We start from the raw sequence: 17,066 nt of genomic DNA, 5'->3' as shown, positions 1-17,066 counted from the left end.
GAAGATCCCACGTGCCGCAGAGCGGCTGGGCCCGTGAGCCATGGCCACTGAGCCTGCGCGTCCGGAGCCTGTGCTCCGCAACGGGAGAGGCCACAACAGTGAGAGGCCCGCGTACCGCAAAAATAAAAAAATAAAAAAATAAATTAAAAAAAATAACTGGTACCCAAGGACACAAACATTTAAATGTGAAAGCAGTCATTCGGAAAGTTGAATCTGGAAAGAAGAAAAATTTCAAATATATCTCCTAGAAAAACAAACCGAATCTCTGTGTGGGAGACAGTTTATCAAATTAAAATCTTTCTGATCAGTCTAATGAAAACTTTAACAGCCCTTGTAAATTCAAAATAAGGTTTAGGTCAATGATTACCTGGCATATCATGCACCTAAAATGTTGCGTTCCCTACTCTGAAAGCACATATAAAACCCCACAAGATCAAAGCTAGAAAAGGAGTCCAGCTGCCCTCCCTTCAAGGAAATAAATATATAGACTGCAACACAGGTAGTTTTCCTCTAAAAAGGGAAAGAAAATTTACTTTCAAGGTCATTTTTAGGAAGGGAAGTAGGAGAGCAAAAGGAAGGGAAACACAATAAGAGACTGCTTTTTTTGTACATTTCTTTAGAGAAGCTAACAGGCTTCTTAATTATTATTATACAAGTAATAGATGTTCATTGTAAAAATCAGAGAACACATAAAAGTTAAAAAAAAAAATAAGGCTCACTCACAATCCCAGATTCAAGAATAAACAAAGTTAGTTAACAATTTGGTATTATTTCTCAATATTTTTCCCACGCACGTTTATTTTTGAGTGAGCTCTTCTAAACTGTGGTTGCGTCATTAGTATCCTGCTTCATTTATGCACCAGTGTTATTAATATCTTTCTACATCATTAAGTATTTTTCTAAACCCAATCTTGATAACTGTATGAATATTCAGTTAAATATATTCAGGTAAATATAGGTATAAAAGTAGAGTTTATGAGTTTATATAAGTAACAAACAAAACAGTGCCTTGTTTGTAGTAAGCACTATAAGTGCTAAGTATTCTATGGCCTAGTAGCAGAACTGATTATTTCCTTAGGATAAATTTCTGTTAATAAACCACTGGATTAAAGAACTTGTACATTTTTAATGCTTTGTTACTCAGCAATAGCCTCTTTTGTCATAATAGACTGCCTCAGTACAAATATCCAAGGACAGAAACAATACTTGCAACAGTTAGTTAAACCCTCAGCCTCATGTCAGATAGTGTCCAGTGACTACAGCAAAGGAAAAATTTAATAAACAAAAGGAGACAAGGAAGATTTTCAACCAAAATTTCATACGTTCTATTTATACTTGCTACTATAATTCTGTTCATCCCAACACCACTGTAAACTCACCATTGAATTAAGCTATTTTCCAATGTTTCTTTTCTCTGAATTACTTCATCCAGAACATCAGTAGTGGGCTGAAAAGTAGAAGCAACTGGTGGAAACGGAGGGCCATTATATTTTGTAGAAACAACTTTAACACTCCTGTTAAACTCCAGAATTGGTTCAGAGTATTCCAGAATTTCATCACATTTTTCCTCTTCCTGGTAATAATAAAAACAAAACTATTATATTCATGTAACTGTTCAACACTTACTGAGTGCTAAGTAGAGATAACTTAGGTAGGTGAATTAACCAACACTTCTAAATTAATCAATAGCATTTTCTAACTGGTGATATCACATTATTTATAGTATACACACTTGTCATATAAATCACATCGAAGAAACTTAATTACACAATTATATTGTGTTTTTAAAGCCCAATATTCAGGGACTTCCCTGGTGGTCCAGCGGCTAAGACTGCACGCTCCCAGGGCAGGGGGCCTGGGTTTCAACCCTGGTCAGGGAACTAGATCCCACATGCCGCAACTAAAAATCCTGCATGCCACAACTAAAAGATCCGGCACGTCACAACGAAGGTCCCACGTACCACAACTAAGACCTGGTGCAGCCAAATAAATAAATAAATATTTTAAAATATATATATTCATTTTAAACAATCATAAAACAAGCTAGAAAACTTGGTTATTCCTACATAAAACATTATTAACATTTCCCTCTATAAATTTATTATCGTAGTAAAACTAACACTTCCAAATATTACTGCTTACCCTTACAGAACATATAATTTACACTTAAATATGCAGTTAGGTCATCTTACACATTATTTGTACCATCACATCATGATCAAAAGAGTTACTTCCGGAATTTTTAAACTTTTTATTATGAAAAATATACATGTTTAAAAGTGAACAAAATAGTGCTCATGCACTATATCTGTTACATATAAATAATATGAATCCCACTTACCTGTTCCCCAGCTTTAACAATTATCAACTCATAACGAACTCTGTGTCATCTATACTTCCCCCATCCACTTTCCCCTTTGCACACCATTTTGAAGTAAACCACAGATACCATATCATTTTATCTGTAAATAATGCAATATGTATCTCAAAAAAAGTTAGGGCTCTTTAAAAAATATAACTCAATAATATTGTCTCATTGAAAAATGAAGTCCACAGCTATTAAGTGGCAGAGCAAGGATAGAAACACTTGTCTTTGAAGTCCAAATTCTTTGCTATTTCTACAATGTTCCTTTTACTTATATATTGAACAGTTGTCTAATGCCTTTGCTATATTCTTACCTTCAAAACATTCATGTCGAGCTCACATGAGAAGACACACTGGTGAGCAAGTAACATTAATGTAGTGCATATCTCTTAATGTTTAAAATAGGATTTTATTTTATGATTGACAAAACTAGTCTTGGTTCTGAAAGTCTAAGAAATATAAACAAATGTCTTCTTTAAAGTTCACTGACACATCATTATTCAAGTAGTCTCTATGTTCTATGATCTTTTCTCCCATCCTTTATATTTTACTTCCAGCTACTTTTTCCCTCCTTCTATTTAACCATTTCTATCATTTCTATATCTCTTCCTGCTATATGGGCTCTTCCCTTGGATTTTAGACCCCTCACAACTTTTTTCCTCAATATGAACTAACTGGCGAACTTGCCAATAATCCAGAAATGAAAACAGACAAGTGTAATAGAATGAAGAAAGGACAGACTGGAGAGAAGGAAACCAAAGGAAACAAAAAGGAAGAAGGAAGTAGGAAGCAGGAGAGAGGAGATGCAGGTGGGAAACAGCTAACAATCATTAAGTTTCATGGAGGTAGCTAGGTGATATAGAAGATAATACTGTACTACAGAATAACAACCTTACAATTTTAAAATAAAAATATATTTAACTGCAAAGTAAAAGGAAGTTTCTCAAAGCTCTGTTACATAATACTCTGATATTCAACCATCAGAAACAAGGCAAGGATGTTCCCTCTCACCACTCCTTTTCAACATTGTACTAGAAGTCCTTGCTAATATAATTAGACAAGAAAAGAAAATTAAAGGTATACAGATTGAGAAGGAAGAAATAAAACTATCTTTGCACATGACATGATTGTCTATCTTTGCACATGACATGATCCTCTACGTAGAAAAGCTGAAAAAATCAACAAAAAGACTCCTGGAATTAATTAGCAATTATGGCAAGTTTGTAGGATACAAGGTTCACATACAAAAGTCCATCACTTTCCTATATGCCAACAATGAACAAGCAGAATTTGAAATTAAAAACACAATGCCATTTACATTAGCACACCCCCCCAAATGAAATACTTAGGTATAAATCTAATAAAACACGTACAAGATCTATATGAGGACAACTACGTAATTCTAATAAATGAAATCAAGAACTAGATAAGTGGAGAGATATTCCACGTTCATGTAGAGGAAGACTCAATAACGTTAAGATGTCAGTTATTCCCAAATTGATCTATACATTCAATGTAATTCCAATAAAAATCTCAACAAGTTATTGTGGAGATATCAACAAACTTACTCTAAAAGATATATGGAGAGGCAAAAGACCCAGAATAGCTAATATGATATTGAAGGAGAAGTACAAAGTTGGAGGACTGACACTATCCAACTTGAAGACTTAACAATAATCAAGACAGTGTGGTACTGGTGAAAGAACAGACAAATAAATCAATGGAACACAACAAAGAACCCAGAAATAGATCCACATAAATATAGTCAACTGATCTTTGGCAAAGGAGCAAAGGCAATACAATGGAGCAAAGATAATCTTTTCAACAAATGGTGCTGGAACAAATGGACATTCACAGGCAAAAAAAAAATTTAGACACAGAGATTACACCCTTCACAAAAATTAACTCAAAATGGATTACAGGGCTTCCCTGGCGGCGCAGTGGTTGCGAGTCCGCCTGCCGATGCTGGGGACACGGGTTCGTGCCCCGGTCCAGGAAGATCCCACATGCTGCGGAGCAGCTGGGCCCATGAGCCATGGCCACTGAGCCTGCGCGTCTGGAGCCTGTGCTCCGCAACGGGAGAGGCCACAACAGTGAGAGGCCCACGTATGCCAAAAAAAAAAAAGGATCACAGACCTAAATGTAAAATGCTAAACTATAAAACTCCTAGAGATAACATAGGAGAAAACATAGATGACTGTGGGTATGGCAATGACTTTTTAAATTTAAGACCAAAGGGACAACCCATGAAAGAACTAATTGATAAGCTGGACTTCATTCAAATTAAAAACTTTTGCTCTGTGAAAACAAATGTCAAGAGAATTAGAAGATAAGCTACAGACTGGGAGAAAATATTTGCAAAAGACACATTCTGATAAAAACTGTTATCCAAAATATACCAAAAAACCCTCTTAAAACTCAATAATAAGAAAACAACCCAATTTTCAAAATGGGCCAAAGACCTTAATGGACACCTCACCAAAGGTGATATAACGATGGCAAACAAGCATTTGAAAAGATGCTCCACATCATTTATCAGCAAAATGTGAATTTTTTGATTAATTTTTATTCGAGTATAGTTGATTTACAATGTTGTGCTAGTTTCTGCTGTACAGCAAAGTGAATCAGTTATACATATACATATATCCACTCTTTTTTAGATTCTATTTCCATACAGGTCATTACAGAGTATTGAGTAGAGTTCCCTGTGCTATACAGTTGGTTCTTATTACTTATCTATTTTATATATAGAGTGTGTACATGTTAATCCCAACCTCCCCATTTATTCCTCCCCCCTCTTTTCCCCCTTGGTAACCATAAGTTTCTTTTCTACATCTGTGACTCTATTTCTGTTTTGTAAATAGGTTCATTTGTATCATTTTTTTAGATTCCGCATATAAGCAATATCATACGATATTTGTCTTTGTCTGATTCTACTCAGTATGAGAATCTCTAGGTCCACCTGTGTTGCTGCAAATGGCATTATTTTGTTCTTTTTTATGGCTGAGTAATATTCCATTGTATATATGTACTACATCTTCTTTATCCATTCCTCCATTGATGGACATTTAGGTTACTTCCGTGTCCTGGCTATTGTAAATAGTGCTGCAGTGAACACGGGGGTACATGTATCTTTTTGAATTGTGGTTTTCTCCGGATATATGCCCAGGAGTGAGATTACTGGATCACATGGTAGCTCTATTTTCAGCTTTTTAAGGAAACTCCATAATGTTCTTCATAGTAGCTGTACCAATTTACATTCCCACCAACACTGTAGGAGGGCTCCCTTTTCTCCACAACCTCTCCAGCATTTATTGTTTGTAGATTTTTTGATGATGGCCATTCTGACCAGTGTGAGGTGATGCCTCATTGTAGTTTTGATTTGCATTTCTCTAATAATTAGTGACATTGAGCATCTTTTCATGTGCCTGTTGGCCATCTGTATGTCTTCTTTGGAGAAATGTCTATTTAGATCTTCCACCCATTTTTTGATTGTTTGTTTTTTTGATATTGAGCTGCATGAGTTATATGTACATTTTGGAGATTAATCCCTTGTCAGTCACTTCATTTGCAAATACTTTCTCCCACTCTGTGGGTTGTCTTTTCATCTTGTTTATAGTTTCCTTCGCTGTGCAAAAGCTTTTAAGTTTCATTAGGTCCCATTTGTTTATTTTTGTTTTTATTTTCATTACTCTAGGAGGGGGATCAAAAACGATCTTGCTGTGATTTATGTCAGAGAGCATTCTGTGTTTTCCTCTAAGATTTTTATAGTCCCTGGTCTTACATTTAGGTCTTTGACCCATTTTGAGTTTATTTTTGTGTATGGTGTTAGGGAGTGTTCTAATTTCATTCTTTTACATGTAGCTGTCCAGTTTTCACAGCACCACTTATTGAAGAGACTGTCTTTTCTCCACTGTATGTTCTTGACTCCTTTGTCATAGATTAGGTAACCACAGGTGTGTGGGTTTATCTCTGGACTTTCTATCCTGTTCCATTGAGCTATATTTCTGTTTTTGTGCCAGTACAACACTGTTTTGATGACTATAGCTTTATAGTATAGTCTGAAGTCAGGGAGCCTGATTCCTCCAGCTCCGTTTTTCTTTCTCAAGGTTGCTTGGCCTATTTGGGGTCTTTTGTGTTTCCATACAAACTGTAAAATTTTTTGTTCTAATTCTGTGAAAAATGCTATTGGTAATTTGATAGGGATTGCACTGAATCTGTAGATTACTTTGGGTAGTATAGTCATTTTAACAATATTGATTCTTCCAATTCAAGAACATGGTATATCTCTCCATCTGTTTGTCTTGTCTTTGATTTCTTTCATCAGCATCTTATAGCTTTCTGAGTACAGGTCTTTTGCCTCCTAAGTAGGTTTATTCCTAGGTATTTCATTCTTTCTGATGCACTGGTAAATGAGATTTTTCCTTAATTTCTCTTTCTGATCTTTCGTTGTTAGTGTATAGGAATGCAAGAGATTTCTGTGTATTAATTTTGTACCCTTCAACTTTACCAAATTCATTGATGAGCTCTAGTAGTTTTCTTTTCTTTAATTAATTAGTTTATTTATTATTTATTTTTGGCTGCATTGGGTCTTTGTTGCTGCATGCAGGCTTTCTCTAGTTGCGGCAAGTGGGGGCTACTCTTCGTTGCAGTGTGTGGGCTTCTCATTGCGGTGGCTTCTCTTGTTGCAGAGCACAGGCTCTAGGCACGCGGGCTTCAGTAGTTGTGTCACATGGGCTCAGTAGTTGTGGCTCGTGGGCTCTAGAGTGCAGGCTCAGTAGTTGTGGCGCATGGGCTTCATTGCTCCGTGGCATGTGGGATCTTCCCAAACCAGGGCTTGAACCCGTGTCCCCTGCGTTGGCAAGCGGATTCTCAACCACTGCATCACCAGGGAAGTCCCTCTAGTAGTTTTCTGGTAGCATCTTTAGGATTTTTATGGATAGTATCATGTCATCTGCAAACAGTAACAGTTTTACTTCTTCTTTTCCAATTTGGATCCTTTTACTTCTTTTTTTTCTCTGACTGCCATGGCTAGGACTTCCAAAACTATGTTGAATAAAACTGGAGAGAGTGGGTATCTTTGTCGTGTTCCTGATCTTAGAGGAAATGCTTCCAGTTCTTCACTGTTGAGAATGATGCTTGCTGTGGGCTTATATATGGCCTTTATTATGTTGAGGTAGAGAAATGTAGATTAAAACAATAAGATACCATTACACACCTATTAGAATGGCCAAAATCTGGAATGCTGACAACACCAAATGCTGGCAAGGATATGAAACAGCAGGAACTATCATGCATTGCTGGTGAGAATGCAAAATGGTACAGCAACTTTGGAAGACAGTTCAGCGGTTTCTTACAAATCTGAAAATACTTTTACCATATAAGTCAGCAATTGTGCTCCTTGATATTTACTCAAAGGAGTTAAAAACTTATGTCCACAGAAAAAATCAGATGTTTGGTTTTGTTTTGTTTTCGTTTGTTTGGGTTTTTTTGGCTGCACAGCGTGGCTTGCGGGATCTTACTTCTCTGACCATGGACTGAACCCGGGCTCCTGGCAGTGAAAGCACGGTATCCTAACCACTGGACCACCAGGGAATTCCCTCAGATTTTTATAGCAGCTTTATTCATAATTACCAAAACTTGTAAACAACCAAAATGTCATTTAGTAGGTGAATGGATAAATAAACTGTGGTCCATCCAGACAATGGAATATTATTCAATGCTAAAAAGAAATGAGCTATCAAGCCATGAAAAGATATGGAAGAAACTTAAGTGCATTTTACTAAGTGAAAGAAGCCAATCTGAGAAAGCTGCATACTGTATGACTCCAAGTAGACTGCATTCTGGAAAAGACAAAACTATGAAGACAGTAAGAAGATCAGTGGTTGCCAGGGGCTGGGGTGGGTAGGGGGGACAGATGAATAGTCAGAACACAGAGGATTTTAGGGCAGAGAAAATACTCTGTATAATAGCATAATGATGAACACAATTTTCCAAATCCATAGAATGTACAAGATAAAGAGTGAACCCGGGCTTCCCTGGTGGCGCAGTGGTTGAGAGTCCGCCTGCCGATGCAGGGGACACGGGTTCGTGCCCTGGTCTGGGAAGATCCCACATGCCGCGGAGCGGCTGGGCCCGTGAGCCATGGCCGCTGAGCCTGCGCATCCAGAGCCTGTGCTCCGCAATGGGAGAGGCCACAGCACTGATAGGCCCACGTACCGCAAAAAAAAAAAAAAAAAAAGAGTGAACCCTAAGGTCATCCATGGACTTTGAGTGATTATGAAGTGTCAGTTTGTAACAAGTCAAAATTGTTGGGGTATGTTGATAATGGGGGAGACCATGCATGTGTGGGGGTAGGGAACATATAGAAAATTTCTGTACATTCCTCTCAATTTTGCTGTGAACCTAAACTGCTCTAAAAATAATAAAGTCTTTAAAAAGAAAAGATAATCAAATCACGTAAAAAAAATGCTAGTAGAAAAATAAATTCACGTGATTGCTAATAAGCTTTGTTACCTGTATGATATCGATTACTTCATCGAAGTTAGTTCCTGGAAACTTCACCTCTTCTTCATCTGCCTTCATAAATTCTGGAGTCTAAGAAAGCATTTTCAGAAAGTTTTGGTTGTGTTTAATGTCTTTTTAATTTATACCTAATTTATCATAATACCATAGCATAAGCTTATAATTACATGCCCCTATTTTTTATTTTGATATCCTGCTCAGGCTTGATTTAACTAGTAAATGAAATCCAAGCTAGTCTCCAAGTTATCATTTCAATAGCTATAAAAAACTAGGTATCAGTTTTTCTATCAAGGACTCCACCAACAATGCAACTTAAGTCAATTGATCAAGTTGATATAATTGTGATTTCTCTCCTAGAATTAAGATAAAGAAATGTGTTTGTATGTATAGATATATAAGTTTACACATATACAAACTCACAAAAAGACAGATACAGAATCAAATAATTTAGAAAGACAAACAAAATAATTATTTTACAAATTTAGCCTCTAGGCCTCACTATATATAATCTAGTCACCAAAAACCACAATAGACAATTCCTGAGAGCAGAATGATGAACAGTCCAAAAAATTATTTGTAATCATATATGTTTTAATAAACTTCTGGTTAAAAAAAATACTGATGAAAAATAAAATTAGGCACAAGAGCCATTCAGGGCCAGTTCTATTTTACTATTTCTGATTGTGAAAAAGTGATGTTCTTCCTCTCCTTAAAACTGTATCCTCAATGAACAAATTTGCTTACAATAGAGGAAACCTGGGGAAATGTTACAGTGCTATTTTGCTGTGTAGTAAAGTCATAATTTTGTCATTCAATCATAAGCAGCAAATAAATATTAGAAAGAAATGCATATTTTTGCATTGTGTCAATAGTATGACGACAAAGTAACATCCCAAAACATAAACTCCAATTGTCACTATAAAATTCACATTCAGGAAAATTATAATTTAATTCCCATTTAAATCAAGATTCTTCTCCAAAGAGACAGAAATTCTTTCTTCACATATGAGTCTTACAACTTAAGTTACCAAAAAGTTACACTGAGGATTATCATTTTCAGAACATTTATAAATGTAAGGATATTAAACAAACTTTCTTTTTCAAGTTCATAAGCAACTTCAGGGACTTCCCTGGTGGAGCAGTGGTTAAGAATCTGCCTGCCAGTGCAGGGGACAACAGTTTGATCCCTGGTCAGGGAAGATCCCACATGCTGTGTAGCAACTAAGCCCATGCACCACAACTACTGAGCCTGCGCTCTAGAGCCTGCGTGCCACAACTACTGAGCCCACGTGCCACAACTATTGAAGCCTAGAGCCCGCGCTCTGCAACAAGAGAAGCCACTGCAATGAGAAGCCTACGCACTGCAATGAAGAGTAGCCCCCACTCGATGGAACTAGAGAAAGCCCACGCACAGCAACAAAGACCCACGCAACCAAAAATAAATTGATTAATTAAAAAAAAAAGCAATTTCACATTTGTTTTGAATCTTTTCCTTAAAACGAAAATTATTAAAATGGATTATAACGGAAGCCTTTGCATGGAATAACATTAGTTAAAAATCCATAGTCAGACATTGCTCAAAGATATAGAATACATTTCTGAACATACCTGTATCCAGGTTTTCAGAGGAGGAGGAGGAGATGCTTCTTTGGGACTAGATGGAGATAGACCAACATCAGCACTACCATTTGAAATGCTGTCAATATCTACATTGGGTAATACCTAAAACAGAATACAACATCCAGTTTTCAGTTCATCATTTTGACTCAAATATTTGTGAATCTATGTATCAATAACATATTTAACTTTTTATTGCAAAGTCAATGGATAACAAATTTAAATTATGAAAGCGTATTTTACAAAATTTGGAAAATAAAAGGGAAACACAAAGAATCCTATTATCTTAAGACAACATCATTTTCACTATTCCCTTTATGTTTTTACTATCCACTTATGCATAGCTAAAATCTAAAACAGTTTCATTCCTGATTTTCCATTGTAATTAGGTCATAAACACCTTACTATACTTCCATATAGACTTCATAATAGTATTTTAAATGACTGCATAGTATTTCAAGAAAATACATGCCTTATTTAATCATTTCCTGTTGGTAAACATTTAGGATATTCACTATTAGATAGATAGATATCACTCCAAAAAACTTCATATATACATAGGGGTTTTTTCCCTGAACTTTGAATTATTTCATTATGCTAGATAGCCAGATATTAGGCTAACTTCTTGAGCCAAAAAGCATAAATATTTAAGATTCTTGGTAATTACTGCCCAAATGCAATGAAGAGCTCTATTTCCATCATCAAAAACATAATTAATTGTTTTATCCAACCTTCACCCAAATTAGATAATAGAAGTGCTTCAGCAAGAACAGTTTTTAAATGGAGGTATATTATTGTTATTTTAATTTGCATTACCTTGGTAACTAGCAAGATTTAAATTACTCAATTTGATTGCTTATAACTTCCTCTTCTGTAGAGTCTTATACATGTTCTTTGAATATTTCTGGATTTGCTCTTATGTTTTCTTATTAATTTATGGAGGTTTTTATATTTAAAAATTAAAACTTTCTATCATATTCCTTTCATATGTTCTCACTGTATTTTGTTTTTCCTTGTCTTTTAGGAATCTTTTACATATATAAGTTTTAGATTTTATAGATTCAAATCTATTTTCTATCATAACTAAGATTTTTCCTCTATATCCAGACTTAACTTCATTTTTGATAAGGACTACACACAATTATCTTCTAATTCTTCTATGTTTTTATATCTTGTAGTTATACTTTAGCCTATTGCCTATTTGGAACTCGCTTGATACACAGTAAAAGTTTAGAGTCTAAAACCGATCTACTTTCCACACTGCTAACTAATTATAACATACATTATCTCATTTAAAATAATCTTATTTCCCACTGACTAATGAACTATCTATCACATATTACAGTCTTTTTAAATAACCAAGGCTATTTCTGAAATAGGACCAGTATCAAAACACTTTAACTTTTCTAAACCTTTGTTCTTTCAAATGTCAAAATGATCCTAAAGTTCAAGTTTTAAAAAAATTATGGCTTTTATTTTTTTTAATACAATTTCACTTAAATTATACATTAACTTAGGAAGAATTGTCATCTTGAATATTTAAGCTTCACATTATAAGTTCTCTCTCCATTCATTCAAGTCCTCTTATATATGTTTGTATAAAGATTAAAGTATTAATTATATAAGACAAACACATTAAGCCTTTTTAAAATTAATTATTATATACTATTGAATTGTTCCCTTTGGAATATCATCAAGTCACCTGGATATGAGTTATCAGCTTAGAAAAGGTAGCTTAAATCATGCAGAACAAGGATAGCAATATCACATTAATATCATAGTTTTAAAGAAGGAAAGACCCATCATGAAAGCACAGTTTTCATGAAGCAATATAATAGATTTTAAGCACTGAAGTTAAGCCAAATATTTTTTTCCTTAAATTTTTCTGTTCATGCACACTGAATACCTGCACAGTAAGCTGAGGAGGATCCCTTTTTTCTGACTTCATTCCTACAACTGCTATGTTAGGTTTCTTTACTCCAGTTTCTGTTTTTCGAGATGATGGTGGAATAGAAGTAGTCACTGTTACAGGGTGTGGCTTGTTTACAATTACTCCAGCAGGTGGCATGGAATCACTATTACTTTGGGTTTGTCCTAAAAAATTGGCGGGGAAAAGAAGTCAACCATTTCAGAAGTAAAGAGAAATTCTAATATAAAACCTAGATCTTTATGCCTAAATTCTCATGGGAAAGGAAAGCACTATCTGCAATCACCTTTTCCTCTATCATCACCACTGCCATCATACTCACCATGTCATCCTTTGAGCAGCGACTAACATTAGGTGCTCATGTGTACTAAAGAGTTCACATACACTATCTAATTTAAATAAGCCTATGGAGTATTAATATTATCCACATTTTACATTTGAGGGAGCAGAGGTTTAGAGACATAACTTAATTTGCCAAAGGTTATGACAGTAAGTGGCAAAGCCAAAACTAAAGTGTATTGCGTTGTGTTGTATTATTTTTATTCTCAAATCTTCATAGGGCAGCAACAGACAGAAATAAAACCGACAACAAAATACTAGCGTTTGACTACCAATAACGAGCACGTAGGCCAACTATCTGCTGACTATCATAGCTGTCAAAATTTTGTTACCTTTCACTTCAAAAGTTCCACTTGTTTCCTAAATTTCAAAGTAAAGAGGGACAGTGCAGTGCATTCATTAAAAACACAGACTCTAAAGTCACACGGCCTGGGTTTGACTCTTGGCTCCACTCTAGCTATGTGGCCTTTGACAAATTACTGAACTCTTCTGTGCCTCAGTTTCTTCATTTATAAAACTGGTACATTACCATGCATTTTATACAGTGGATTAAATAAGTTAATATATATAAAGTGCTTAGATCTGTCCCTGGCACACAGTAAGGACTTTATAAGTATCAGCTATTATTTTAGTAGAAGACATGTTTGAACAGACAGCTACCAAGTTGACATGCCATTAACCCATAATATCAAAATTAAAAATTCTCTTATGTTGAAAAATATTCACATTTAAATAATTCACCAAAATTAAGAATCGCAGTGATATTTAAAGAAAAAAATAGCTATCAAAATTTGAAGAGCTAGTGTGAGAACAAAAATTATTTGCTCAACTTTTACAATGATGGATCTGAGAGGCCTCAAATAAGTTAATAACAAACTATTAGCTTAGAACACACAACTACATAATTTTTACTTATCACGGCCTAGTGCAAAAGTATATAGAAGGTAATTCAAAGTACTTTCTCCTAAGATATGATGATATTAAACCAATCAAAATCCTCAAGTTCTTTAATTATTACGAATGTCTATGACATGTCTAAACATTATTTTAATTTCATTTCATCTACAGAAATATATTATAAAATACCAAAAGAATGTTTCCTGTAAGTGAAAATATAGCATCATTTCAGAGACTGCTACTACACAAGTTAAGACACATTCTGTGGCCCTACTCACAAATACAAACAACACATAAAGGAAAAGGTAGGTGACTACTATGTCAGTATCACTTTGTAATTTCTGGTATTGCTGATTAGAATTCTAAAATTTACTCCATATATTTTGTTACGTCTTACCTAAAAGAACTGCCATAGGAATTAGATGACCTTCCAGTGTACCTGAAAAAGTAGGCATTTCCTGGCTTGGGCTGAACAAATACTGCTGCTCACCAGGAGACAGTGTAGTTATGGTATGTTGCAGTTTAGAATCTGTCTTTGTAGGTTTTGTTGCATAAAAGTCAGTCTGTGTTCTTATTGACTTTACTTTAGTGCCTATAATAATGACCAATGGCAGATATTTTAAAATATTGTTTGAACATCTACTATACAGTCATCTACAAATATAGCAACCCTTCCTCACAGAAAGATCTCATTCTATATAATAAGGTTACAGGGCCCCAAAATATAAGTAAACCAGGGGTTGGCAAACTTTTTCTTAATTGGTCAGATAGTAAATATTTTAGCCTCATTGGCCGTGTGGTCTCAGTGGCAACATCTCAACTCTGTTGTTGTAGCATGAAAGCACTCATAGACAATACTTAAATGAATGAGTATAGCTATGCTCCAATAGAGCTTTATTTATAAAAACAGGCAGCTGACCTGCAGGTCATGGTTTTTCAACCTCTGAATAGATGTAACAACTTGTGCAACTACTATGATAGAAAAGATACAATAACTAGAATAAAATGTTGAATAAAGATTCAAAGGAATATTCAAAACGTATTATTTAACTCGTTACGTTTTTTCCTATGAGTATAAGAAAGTTAATGACCATTTTTGGAATTGAAAATGTTTTCATCTTCTCATTATTCTGTATAACCAGGCTTTATCCTTTGAAATTATGTACAGATAATCAAATTCTATATTTATTAAAACCTTGCAGAAGTTAATAACATTATACATTTTTAATCACTATTTAGTAAACCTATATAGATATTAAATCCTGAATTCTTAAATAATTAGAAATTTTTCTGATTATCTGTCTCTCTGGAGAAGAACATAAATTTCTGTGGAACCTGAGAAAAGTGAAGAAAACTAAAAGTGTAAAGGAAAAGAAACTAAAATCTTTTCTATTGATAAATAAATACCTGACATTTCTACATTTTTACTTTTAATATAAGAGTAGTTTTATAAATCTAGACTTTTAAATATAGTTTTATGATCCGAGGAAGAAAAATTTTAGTACCACATCTATATATTTTTTTCATCATGTTCTCAGTATTCATTCATTCAATTGAAGGAATATTTTTCTTGAATGTTTATTTATTTATTTTTGATAAATTTATTTATTTATTTTTGGCTGCATTGGGTCTTTGTTGCTGCGTGCGGGCTTTCTCTAGTTGTGGCGAGCAGGGGCTACTCTTCGTCGTGGTGCATGGGCTTCTCACTGCAGTGGCTTCTCTTGTTGCGGAGCATGGGCTCTAGGTGCACGGGCTTCAGTGGCTGCAGCACACGGGCCCAGTAGTTGTGGTGCATGGGCTTAGTTGCTCCATGGCATGTGGGATCTTCCTGGACCGGGGATCGAACTCATGTCCCCCTGCGTTGGCAGGCGGATTCTTAACCACTGTGCCACCAGGGAAGTCCTCCAGTTTAAGAGGATTAAGACAATGTCTTACTCTTCGTGGCCTTCACAATACATAGTATAATAATGATGGACACATAAAAGGTATTTGTAAAAAACTTTTTAATTGAACCCTAGCTAGACCTAAGGTAGGTTTTCTTTTTCTTAGTTTCCACCCAGTTTTGTTTAGTCTGAAAGGGATGATGTTGCTTATTTCTTACTATAATACAATAGATTAGTTTGAATTCTGGGCTTCCAGGCAACCACCTCAGAGAAGACTGCCGTTTAATTTACTTGCTACAAACAAATGGTTCTTCAGTGGAGGGGGCCTCTGCGGTGGTACTGATACCTCTGCTTCCATGTTCGTACTGTAGGTGCTATATAGAATCTGAAAGGTGCCTAGCAGTAACTTCTCTCACTGCTAACACTCAGAAACTTAAAGGCAGAGGGGGAAGTGAATGTAGATAGTGTCTAATAGTAACATCATAGTAAGCACTTTTAATGTTTTTAAAGATTTAAAAAATGTATTTAAAGATTTTTTAGAAACAATATCAAAGTGAGATGTACACGGGCTTAGTTGCTTAGTTGCTCTGCGGCATGTGGGATCTTCCCGGACCAGGGTTTGAACCCATGTCCCCTGCACTGGCAGGTGGATTCTTAACCACTGCACCACCAGGGAAGCCCCTTGAATGTTTATTTAAAATATATTTTTTCAGCATTTAAAATGTGTTTGGCATCATTCCAGACACAGGGACTACAAGTACTGAATAAACCAACTGTATTCATGTAGCTTACACTCTAGTAAGGAAAAAAATTGATAAACAAATAAAAGTATAATGTCAGATGGTGAAAAGTGCTATGAGGAACAACAGGCAAAGGAATAGAGAGGGTTAGATGATAACATTTTGGATAGGATGGTCAACATAGACCTCTCTGAGGAGCTAACAGCTAAGAGCAGAGATTGAAAGAACTGACTGAGCCATGCAAGGGTCTGACAGAAAAGCCCTCCAGGCAGAGGGAATAACAGGCACCAAGGCCCAAGGAGGAGCCTGGGTCCATAGGTTCTCAATCACTTCTACCATTAAAAGGATTACTTCATAAAGTGATTTTTGGATTTAAAAGTATTTTAAAACCTTAACTTATTTTTTGCAAAGGCTTACCAAACCCCAAATATAAGTCAATAGCAAGCTCTAAGAAACAAGGAAACATTAGGGTAAATATCATCCACAAGCCTAGTAAAATAAAATCTATAGGATTTGTAGATAAACTGACACCCTATATGATCAACTAACTTTTGGAAAGGAAAGGAAAGAAAAATAAAGCAACTGCCACAGCTTCAACTTCCAGAAAGGATCAGAAAGGTAAATGAGTTGGGATCCATGAGTGACGGCATGTTGTCAACGTGCCTCACAGACTGCTAAAGCACAAGTTGAGAAACTTCAAAATGTAACCAAAGTCAACGGACTCAATATTTAACTAAGAGTTATATTTAAATATACTAGTGAAATGGTAGGTG

General features: G+C 35.3%; 1 protein-coding gene across 9 annotated transcripts in view; it reads right to left on the bottom strand.

The window, feature by feature from the left end:
• Positions 1 to 17,066, bottom strand: part of KIAA0586 (KIAA0586 ortholog) — a 150,805-nt gene that overhangs the window by 93,726 nt on the left and 40,013 nt on the right. For 8 of the 9 annotated variants that reach the window (XM_029237835.1, XM_029237831.1, XM_029237837.1 and 5 more), the window contains 5 exons: positions 14,068 to 14,262; positions 12,414 to 12,601; positions 10,499 to 10,612; positions 8,882 to 8,962; positions 1,380 to 1,573 (listed from right to left, as the gene is read on the bottom strand). In XM_029237835.1, the coding sequence (XP_029093668.1) occupies positions 1,380 to 1,573; positions 8,882 to 8,962; positions 10,499 to 10,612; positions 12,414 to 12,601; positions 14,068 to 14,262 (772 nt within the window). The remainder of the gene's footprint in view (positions 1 to 1,379; positions 1,574 to 8,881; positions 8,963 to 10,498; positions 10,613 to 12,413; positions 12,602 to 14,067; positions 14,263 to 17,066) is intronic. The other variant, XM_029237838.1, reaches the window with a different exon arrangement.

The sequence above is a fragment of the Monodon monoceros genome, unplaced genomic scaffold, assembly GCF_005190385.1.
Source record: "Monodon monoceros isolate NGI ecotype Baffin Bay Population unplaced genomic scaffold, NGI_Narwhal_1 Super_Scaffold_21, whole genome shotgun sequence".
Classification (NCBI taxonomy): domain Eukaryota; kingdom Metazoa; phylum Chordata; class Mammalia; order Artiodactyla; family Monodontidae; genus Monodon; species Monodon monoceros.
This window is presented reverse-complemented; position numbering and strand designations above follow the sequence as displayed.